Source organism: Pollachius pollachius, assembly GCF_949987615.1.
Source record: "Pollachius pollachius genome assembly, chromosome: 17".
NCBI lineage: Eukaryota > Metazoa > Chordata > Actinopteri > Gadiformes > Gadidae > Pollachius > Pollachius pollachius.
Window position 1 is genome coordinate 5,756,596 of NC_136950.1, and position 10,884 is coordinate 5,767,479.

At 41.4% G+C, this 10,884-nt stretch overlaps 1 protein-coding gene across 3 annotated transcripts; it reads right to left on the bottom strand.

Annotated features, from left to right (window-relative positions):
* Positions 1–670: 670 nt before the first annotated feature.
* On the bottom strand, positions 671–6,950 carry LOC307088909 (myelin-associated glycoprotein-like). 3 transcript variants are annotated; one of them, XM_079754968.1, is made up of 11 exons: positions 6,894–6,950; positions 6,669–6,754; positions 5,248–5,628; positions 4,919–5,134; positions 4,516–4,782; positions 4,110–4,364; positions 3,881–3,998; positions 3,745–3,805; positions 1,597–1,832; positions 1,388–1,487; positions 671–1,198 (listed from the first exon to the last, which is right to left on the bottom strand). In XM_079754968.1, the coding sequence occupies exons 2-10, from the start codon at positions 6,721–6,723 to the stop codon at positions 1,427–1,429; spliced, it is 1,650 nt and encodes a 549-aa protein (XP_079611094.1). In that variant the 5' UTR covers positions 6,724–6,754; positions 6,894–6,950; the 3' UTR covers positions 671–1,198; positions 1,388–1,426. The 3 variants fall into 3 exon arrangements, with proteins under 3 accessions (XP_079611094.1, XP_079611092.1, XP_079611093.1); XM_079754966.1 differs by having other exon boundaries at positions 671–1,487; XM_079754967.1 differs by lacking the exon at positions 6,894–6,950 and having other exon boundaries at positions 671–1,487; positions 6,669–6,769.
* Between the last annotated feature and the right edge of the window lie 3,934 nt (positions 6,951–10,884).

The window sequence follows — 10,884 nt, forward strand, 5'->3', positions numbered from 1 at the left end:
CCACCTGTTGTCCTTAACCAAAGAGATGTAAATTTTTATTTTTTTTTAATATTAAGCGACTCACTTTTGTGTTAACCGTTACTCTTAATCACAATTCCCTTCATTATTCTACCCGCTGTCCTACACTAACTATTCAAATCGGATGACCTAATCTTTTATTCTACCTATTGCTCGCATTTGTAGTAGTCCACACTTTGATTCACTCCTATGTACCCAACACGTCTCTCCGTGTTGTCGTTAGTTTTTCGTTGGTAAACATCAAATCGATACATTATTTCCATTTTTCAATCATGACTGACTTGAATTATCACCGTATAAATCTGTGATCGTCAATCATATCTGTCTAAACTGAGTAGAATAAAGAGTCATCCGAAATTATAACAATTATGCTCATACATTTGGGTAATAACGATACGGTGATATACAATAAACAAAACAAAAACTGCACCTACAGAAAAACAATTGCAGAAGTTAGTAATTGGTTGAGACAAATGTTATTGTAATCAATTATAATAAAGACCATATCCTAATGACCTTATTGTGTTTTCTGAAGTATACTTTCAGTACCCCCTTGTGTATTCCACCACTCTGAGTAGGGGAGTAAACTCCCTTATCTCAGCGGCCCTGACACACACAAGACAGGCTCACTCACGCACATGGTTCTTTCCTCTTTAATTTTTTATTTTCAACCCATACTCCTTCACGCTGGATAACATGAATGTCTAATTTTAAGTATTGCCGGTTATTATCTCTACATTATACAATCACTTTAAATAAAATGTTTGTTGTTACCGTAATCCCTCAGGAAATATTTTATTTGTGATGTCATTTTGGTAAAACCTGGTCAGGTCTGTTGAACTGTGCATTTTACTACCGCACTCCCGCAGAGTACTCTAGGGCGGGGTCCCTCTTTCCTCAGTTTGGTGAGGAGGAGGATTCCCCGGATTCAGTTGACCAAGGTACTGTTTGGAAGGGTTGGTGTACATTTCTGTTTTATTAACATGTAAAAAGATAATGAACAGGGGAAATCCTCTGTAAAATATTATGTTTCAGTGCAGCCAGGAGACGGCAACGATGGTTAGCTAACCAACCCAGACAGGTATTGTCCCTTAAGACCTCTCCTCACAGGTGCAGTAAATACTGGTTACCAGCAGGTGGTGGCAATCAAGCGGAGCTAGATCCAACCCAGCAAGATGCCCTGGATAAGATGTGGCATCGTTGGGGGCATCACAAGTGGTCGTGGAACATACAAAATCAAGTAATTAAACAAAATAAACTCAACAGTCATCAGATCATATATCAGTCCAGGTTATTAAGCGCCACATGATATGCAACCAGTGTATTGTCCTGTTAAACTAAACAGATGAGACACTCTCCCTAGACTCACAATTTAAATCCTGCTGCCGCCACTGGTTCAATCCCCGGTTTATGTTTTGACGGTGCTGTACAACTCTGAGGTTTCTGCCACCTCTGTCTGGTCACTTTCTCTGAAAAGAAGACAGAACTTCAGTAACCCAGAGAAACAGATCCATTGGGTTGATGAAGTCCAAAAACGTAGATTATATTTCTTCTTTAGAAATACCAAGAGATGCTTACCCAGGGACAGTGTTGGGTCTCTTAATGTTGACCCCACAGTAAAAGACTGCATCTGCCTGGTCTGATTGGAGACGAGAGCCAGCCAACCAGCGAGGAACTTCCTGATTCTCTGAGAGAGAGGTGTGGATGACGGCATAGTGAAGGTCATCCTGCTCTTCAGTTGGTTCTCTAAGTTCTGTAGGAACCATTCGATTGGTCAGAGCGGAGGTGTTTTCATACACAGGAACAGGAAGCGGCTATCGGGGAGTAAGGACAGAAGAGAACGTTTAGAAAACACTTTACACTTCCTGAACATAGCCCTGAAGGTCATGTGTTTCTGGTTCATCTAGAGACCCTTGGTGGTGACTAGTGGTTCCACCATGCAGGCTGCTGTAGGCCTCACTTCAAGTCCTTCCTGCAAGGTTTCCTCTATCTGTGGAGCTCCTAAAACCGTTTAATAACAACATATTAATTTGTTTCTTTAAAACAAAATTAGGAATCATTATTTCCATTCACCAATCTTTTCATTCTACTCACTGGCGGATGTTTCACCTGATCCCAGTATGTCTTTAGATCTCACCCTAGTTCTCACTGTTTAAGCAAACTTCATCTTGTCAATTAGTCATTCTTAAATCCCAGACTGATAATTTATTAAACTGAAGTTTGAATTCCCAGGTGACCCCACCATAACATGTCAGGTGCCATGGCAACACTGCTGCAGAGAAAGCATACCAACAATACTGATGATCATGGGGCACTGGTGTGGTTTGGTTTTATTTCAGGTTACAAAACATAAAACATCCCAGAGATTAGCGCTGAAAGTATTTCACATCATGTATATCAATGACACATATCAAATATAAAACAGGGCCAAGAATCGACCCCTGGGGGTCCCACAAGGATTAAACCTCTATTGATGTTTCACTTAGCCTAAATCAATTTAAGTGAATCAACCAGTGCTGTGGTCTACTGTATCAAAAGCCTTCTGTAGATCTAACAGGACCATTCCAGTGGGAATTTCTTTGAGCTTTGATTTAAGTCCCTATCAACCTAGCAGGAAGTCCATCCAGGACAGTGTCCTTGTTTAGGCTCATGGAGTGCAACAAGCTGGCCACTTCATTATCAGCTGTTTCAGCCAGCTCAAAGTATCTCTTCTGTCCTGGTAGAAACTCTCAATGATAATGTTTATATTAAGAGCTAATGAGCAACTCTGAAACAAAGGGAAAACCAAAGTAGTGAAGAAGGTGTTGAGCCATCTTTGTTATTTGATACTGAAGGCCATCAATGTTTTAACTGACATTTGTCTATTGTATCTTTATCTGCTCCAACCCTTTCCATAGTTTTTAGTCCTCAAATCTCACTGGTCCATTTTTCTGTCGGCTATTAAACCATAATCCTTGTAGTGTTTAGTTTGTCAGGCATGGGTACAAATGTTCATTAAAACTAGCCCATCTACACTGTCACAATTTAGTATACCTGACAAATTCTACTACTATAATGTGTGAATTAATCAATCTTTTGGGACCTCTTCATGGAACTTTATGCAGATGTTTTCCTGTTCCAGCAGCACTTTCAGGATTTTAAAGGTGCAAGAAATAATCAAATGATCACTAATGCTACAGATGAAATCACCTGACTTACACATTTAGCCTCTTTCCAATACATCATATCATCTAGAAATGATGTTCTATCTGTACACAGCCGTGTTGGCTCCTTGATCAGTTGCTTAACCCAAACAACTGAATGAACTTCCTAAGGACAACTACCAGAGAGCTTGTTGGTGTTTTCACATTTGTATGTAAATCCCCAGGTAAGATACACTAGCTTTCTGTAAGAACATTAGGATCGCCAAGTAAGATACACTCTTGGTGTAAAAATACATTATGACTGCAGCAATCAGTACCGAATTTTAAAATAACACTTAAGAACACTCCTTCTTTTTGGGAGGTCTACAACAGAATCAGACTTACGAATTTCCCAAATCAGGCTTAGGGTTTTAAGTCACATTCTTCGTCTCTCCTAGCGACAGAGCTAGAGCAACAAAGAAGGACACTTACTAAGGAAAGAACTATAGATAATATCATGTGTGGTCTTGTGTTGTGGTCCCTATTTTCCACTGTGTGTCTTAGTAAAGGATGGGTTAGAAATAAATGGCTTCCTGTATCTCACCTCCTCCACGGTATCTGCCCTTCCTCCCTGTCCACATGCCTTTCTGGAGGCCCTCTTTCTTCTGGAGAAGAGAACAGAGAGATGAAGCAACAGGAGAAGTTAATGGAAAACAAGAAAGAGAGAGAGAATATCTCACCTCATCCAGAGGAAGACGAGGAGGAGTATGGTGGCCAGTAACATAACACTGGCTGTTACAGCTACTGTATTGCTGTAAACGCCAATGTACATTGCTGTATGTGATGATGATGATGTCACTGAAACATATTAATATGATTTCAAACACTGATAGCCAACTGCAGGTCAATGTTAAACTGTGTGTCTGTGACTGTGTGAAAGGTGTGTGTTTATTTGAAATTAACTATTACCCTTAATGAATAAAATGGAGGAATTGTGACGTCCGATTTCATTATGAGCTTGGCAGTAATAGTTTCCTCCAAGCTCAGATGTGATATTAGTGATGATGTATTTCTGTCCTGATTCTTCAAATGAGACTTCATGTTCCTTGAACCAGGTGTAGTCAGCTGCTGGGTTGGCATCACTGCTGCAGCTCAGAGTCACTGAACTGCCCTCCTCTATTACACCAGAGGGACTTGAATACACAGATGTGTGATTTGGCCCATCTGGAGACACAAAGAAACAGGGAAAAACAGCAAGATTTTTTTTTTCATGACAGTATTAATAATATTAAAAACCACAAAGTGGAGAAGTTTGGGTTGATTATTAATTTTGGCACAGTTAAGCTCATTTGATTGTGTTTTGTGTTTAACTCACATTGGACATTGATAGAGATGGAGGCTGATTCTTTCCCTAGCTTATTTTGTGCATCACAACGATATTGTCCAGAGTCTGTAGATAGGATGCGTCTAAAGAAGAGCGGTTGTCCCTGGTTCATGTCTCTGGAGTAATTATCTCTATCAACTTTGAACCAGGTGTAGTCAGCTGCTGGGTTGGCATCACTGCTGCAGCTCAGAGTCACTGAACTGCCCTCCTCTATTTCACCAGATGGACTCACGGTCACTGAGGGGGTCTTTGGAGCGTCTGTTGACAGTAACATTTTATTAATTGTATAAAACACCAGCAGTTTGGCCATTCATAGTACATATACATGAAGTTATTTTCCCTAAAAGGTCCATTACATATGGTATCATGTCAGCATACTGTGGAGTGGACTTACACACTAAAGGAGAGCAGAGATTGTATCCTTCAACAGCACATGAATAGCTGCCTCCAGCCTGAGGTTGGACCCAGTACTTCACTCCCTTTCTTACATACATTCCATCCCTGAACCAGATGTAGGGAGGGTCACCAGCTAGACCACACCTACTGTGACACTCCAGCCCTACCCAGTTAGGATCGGGAGGGTCAGGAAAGGACACCTTCACCTGGAGATCTTAGTGTAAGAACAAATGATATACAATTAATCCAAATAATTAGGATAACACATAAAACAAACCTTCTAGAACCCACACAATAACACACACGCACACACTCATCATAGTTTACCTGTTACAGATAACGTCACTCCAGGGTCACCAGTATATTCCCCACCTGGTTGGTTTGTTGTGAACCTAAACTTGTAGACAGCAGAGTCACTCTGTCTCAGGTCTCTGATTCTCAGGTAAAATGTTCCATAACATCTGGACCTTGTCCAGCTGACCTCTCCACAGAAGTATTCAACACGATCTGTATAGTCTGCATCACCTCGCAGATCAACAGGCTGATAGTTGGATACTTTAGTAAACCACAGTGTATTGACTGTGGTAGGGAGGCACCATACGTTGTGAGGGTATTCATAAGTGCAGCTGATGTCAACCGTTGATCCTCTTGAAGCGCAGATATTACTAGATGAGTAAGTAACTGTCAGGGCAAAATTACCCTGAAGCGCTGTGAAAAAACAAACACATCTCATTGAGAATGAACAAGACACAGAGGTTCACCTGATGAACAGATCAGAAGATACATAAAGAGATGGAGGCTGGTGGGTGGAGATGGAACCTACAGATACATGCTGACCACTGAGCTGTGAGAGGAACGTTCCAGAACATCATGTGAAACCAGTGGCGTAGCCAGGGGGCGTATCAAGTACAACCCCCCTGGAAAAACAGAAATGTACACTGCACTAACTGAACAACATACACTAACAGTTAATGAATTCTTGTAGTGTAGGCTACTAGGCTGTTTTTTTGACTGCACTCTTTGTAATAAACTAGATGTAGAGACAAGGCATGTAGAGAAGAGGAGGAGAGGAGAGGAGACAAGGAAAGCATTGGGAGAGGAAGTGGGATTAGTGGCGAGGAGTCAAGGTAAGGAGAGGAAGAAAGTGGAGACAAGTAGGAGGAGAGGAGACAAGGTAACAAAAGGAGACAAGAAGATGAGAGAAGGAAAGGAGAGGAAAGCAGGAGAGAGGACAGGAGATGGCATGCAGTGTGTACCATTACACTGAACAATAATTCCAACATTGCAGCAGAAGATTGATATGTCATGTCTAAATCATCATTTATAGAATAAAAAAGGAAAAAAAAAAGTAACTTAACTAACCCTTTCATGTTAGTTCAGGTTTGTCGATCAACATAGAAACGGCCAACACATCTCAAATGGAAATATATATTCATTCCAATATGAAATACGTGTATTGTGATCTAAAAACAGTACAGTACATTCACCACACGAGGCTGTAAACAACTTGTAGTGAACTGGTATTTCCCAATGACTAATGAATGAACCATAGCTGAACAATATAAAGTGGACCACTCTCTATTCTAGTGGTCTGTTTAACCATATACAGCTGTTTAGAGGGGGATACTTTAATGTTCTATTGACTATTATTCTATCTTCATGCTGTGGTTTCACCCTCTCACTGTTCCAGGTGCTTGCTTGTCATGTTATTTAAACAGTTCAACTAAATGTTTTGTAAATGAACCAACCTGGTACTGATAGAAGGAAAGCTAGAATTCCTCTTGCTGCTGATCTTAAAGTCATGGTTGGTCCGCTCCTCTCTCACTCTGTTGTTCTGGGGAGATAATAAAACACACCTGCAGGTCATAAACTCAATTAAAAAGTGAAAACAAGGAAAACTATGAGAACTATTAGATTTGTTAGCAATATAAATAAAAGTGAAAAGTTACTGAGGAGAAGGAAGCTCGTCTGACCTCTACTCTGCGGTGCCAGTTCATGCAGTGAGCTGAACAGAAACTAAACAAAATGGAAAGACATCCTTCCTCTTGACAGCATAATAAGCAACAGAAAGAACAGAAGCCTTGGAACTACTGGACCTATCATATAATCGTCTTTTTAGACCACAATGGATGGCATAACGTTCCTTCATGTTTTATGTTCTGCTTTTTAATTACATTTTTATTAATCTTCTGTCCTTCTGCTCCTTACACACACACACACACACACACACACACACACACACACACACACACACACACACACACACACACACACACACACACACACACACCATAGTGTTTCATAATTTCCCCTTTAGTTAAGTCTGGTTACTAATTTACATAGGGTTTTTATCCACAGGATGTGGTAGAGCACTGCTCTCGATACAGAGAAGCTGAAGAAGATATTTTTACCACATGCGCAATTTCGATCATGAGACATTTATACAGCAAAGCAGCCTCCAAACCGTACTTCCCTTCCTCCCTCCCTCCTCCGTGTTTGTGAGAGGTAGATTATTCGTTATGTTTACCACATAACGTCATAGTTAATAATTATGTTGCCTTTAGGTGTGTGTTTGCATATTTGCCATTGCAGAAGTACAGGTATATGAATAATCGGTTTTCTGGCAATATACGTTTTGGGCCGATTTTTGGATGATTGGGCGTTTTTTAGTCAATAATTGGCCTGGAAATTGCCAATCCGATCTATGCTATCTGCACAAACACACACACACACACACACACGCACACACACACACACACACACACACACACACACACACACACACACACACACACACACACACACACTCACTCACACTCTCACACACACGCACACATTTTTTATTTCAAATGTATTCAGATTTGATCACATTAGCTATTTGTTTAAATATTATACTGTCGCCTATACTTGGATAATTTACAAAGAAAGAAACTGCAGGCTCAAGCCAGCTGCAATACATGCCGACACTTCCGTTCTACCCCTGTAGAATAGGAGCCCTTAACAGAAAATAGGTTACATTTATTTTCAACCATTTCATTTTTTTTTAAATGGTGTTAAACTATTGGCTTTCTAAGACATATTTTCAACCTTACTTTGCACTACTGCACGCACCGGCATTTTCTGCAGGAAAGGCATTTTCTCGTTCTTTCTTTTTTTCTCTTTCTTTCTTTCTTTCTTTCTTTCTTTCTTTCTTTTTTATTAATCTCTATAAACTTTGGGACCCTAATCCTTCCGCATTTATTCACCTAGGGACTGCATTCCCATTTTAGAATGTTCTGATTAGCGTGAAGATATTATTTTTTACTATGGAATCTCTGTATCATTTATGCTTTTTTCAGAATCACAGTTTAACAATTAAATGTCCTACCAGCTTCGTATATTTTCAGTTGGTCTCATTGATTTACGTTGAGACTTGAGTGTGAGGATGTTCTAGCAGTGTTGGAGTGATACATTCTCCAGATTGGGCCGGAAACCGCCCAATCTGGAGAATGTATCACTCCATGCGTGATACATACTCACTTTCTTTTCTTTTTGACATTTGCTTTTTATTGAGTTTTCTTTTACAGAGCATAAACAAAAGTTGGTATCTTCCTCATCCGAGTACTCAGAGCTGCCAACTCTCACGCTTCACCGTATGACACACTCTTTTGCCTGTTTACACACGCACACATGCCACACATCCAATTTGTCATGGCAAAAAAATAAAATATTAAATCCGGTCTTGAGCCGAGACGCGTTCGTTCCTTTCCAATCTCCCCGACTGTAGATGGCGCTGATGAGCACCACTGAACCCTATGTGTTGCACCCACATATGCTGCATCCAAAGTTAGTGACAGAAGAAGAGTGAGACAGCGGGAGAAACTACCTAGAGAAGTCAGATGCGAATCTAAACTCTCATCTGAGACTATACTTACAAGGTATGTTAGAATGAAATGTGGTTCAAATGAGTACTCACTCTCTTAAACTTTAAATCTTAAAGAAATTATTTGTTTGTGTTTGTGAACGTGATTTAGTGTGGTGACTGGGAATGTAAACTCTGTAATAGTTAAGCTGTAAACTGTTAGCTGTAATCATAACATTAAGTAGCAGGTGTCACGCCGCGTCCTGCTACGCGGTCCAACACTTTCATCTAGTGGCCACTTGACGCCACTGTACCCCATTCTTCCGTCACACCTGTCTTCAATCAGCAATCTCCACTTCCTACTTCAGCCGGGGATCTCCATTCAGCCGGCGCCAGTTCCTCGTTTACAACTACCCAGTTCGTATCAGTCATACCAGCAGTCTCTAGTCCAAGTTCGGTGTTCCCGTTCTCTTGCTAACCCTCTCCCCTCTTCCCTAGTTCTCCGTCCGTCACTCTGCCTACCTGTTCCGAACCCCCCGCCTGCCCGACTACCCGCCTGTCGCCGAGTCCTTGCCTGCCTGACTAACGCCTCGTGCCCCCTGCATCCGTCCGTTGACGGATCCCCATTGACTTTGAATGGGGACGGACGCGCAATGCATTGTGGATCCGTCCGTTCCGTTGGATCCGTCGGCGCCGTCAAAAAGTTGAAAAATGTCCAAGTTTTTCGGCAGCGACGGATCCGTCATCCAATCAGATCGCGTATGCAAATGTAAGCAGTGTGACACTACTCGGGCTCTGACGACCCTGGAAAGCTCCCCCATCCGTCAGCCACGCCTCCCGACGTCCTTTGACGGACGGTGCAGTGGGCACGAGGTGTGACTCCCTGTTGCCGAACCCTCGCCTGCCTGGCTACTCCGTGTCCCAATAAACCCTGTTTCCTTTTACCCCGGCTCTGCCTCCCTGTGTCCAGCGCTTGGGTTCCCTCGACCCGCTCCTTAACAGCAGGAGAGTACCTTGTTAACCTCGTGGTATAGGCCTACTGCATGTGTGATGCCATCTGATGTGTGCCCACATTTTTGTGTATTGTTTTTTTTATATACTGTGCCATTTTATATTGTTGAGGCGCTTTATTTCCTACTGGGTTGATCTTGTTTTGTACGGGCAATGTCTTGGGGTTTTGCATTTTTGCAGTGCAGTTGCGCTATCCTGCCAGTGGGAGGCACGGTAATATTGTGGTTTGCCTGAATCCCCGTGAGTTCCTCATAACTAATGAGGATTTGGAAAGACAAGTCACGTCTCCCGTGTCAGCATTCTTTCCTTGTGTTTTTCAGGTGGGTTATGTGTTTAAAATGTAAAACAAGTCGATGATAGTGATTGGAGAATGTGTAGTGTAATGTTTTCGTAAAGTATGAGTGTGAAAATGAGCACATGTGTAGCTAGTAAGGTCCGACGCTCGCCTAGAGATTTGTAATGGCGGCGCCGTTTGAAGTCTTACTGTTAAGCTAGTAGCTTTAAGCTAGTACAGACCACGCTCATGTCCACCATCTTGTTATATTGTAATTACACCACACGTGGCTCACTGCTTGAGGTTTTGTAAAGTGTTAAAACGTTTATTGATATAGTTTACAAGGTACTGTTAAAAATACTAGTCCAGGAGGGGTTTTAAGAGCATTAAAGAAGCATTTTTTACAAACTGTTTATTGTATCAGAGACAAGAGAGATGAAGGAACAACACTGAGAAAAGGTGTGTTTTGAATGGATTTTGGGTATTTTGGTTTGTTTTAAGAACATGTAAAATATGTCTAATTAGACAACATATGCAGTAATATGATACTGAGTTTAAAATGCATGGGCAATGTGAAGATAAACAGTAACCTTTAGTAAACCAACATGTCGAATGAATAAATAACTAATGAGGATTTGGAAAGACAAGTCACGTCTCCCGTGTCAGCAGTCTTTCCTTGTGTTTTTCAGTTATCTATAATCTGTCCACGGGCGCTCCCACCTGGGACCCGTTACACATGCGCAAAACATCAGCTCATAGCATTGTTTATTTACTCACATGGCATTATCTTTTTATTAACAGGCCAAAGAAAAGGACTCACTGTGGATTTTCAGTAGGA

Excerpts from the sequence above, each read along its gene's own strand:
- LOC307088909 (XM_079754968.1), bottom strand. The coding sequence starts at position 6,723 with ATGACTTTAAGATCAGCAGCAAGAGGAATTCTAGCTTTCCTTCTATCA. Across the intron at positions 5,629-6,668 it reads TTTCCTTCTATCAGTACCAG|CGCTTCAGGGTAATTTTGCC; the intron begins GTTGGTTCATTT and ends GTTTTTTCACAG. Across the intron at positions 3,999-4,109 it reads CTCCATTTTATTCATTAAGG|TGACATCATCATCATCACAT; the intron begins GTAATAGTTAAT and ends AATATGTTTCAG.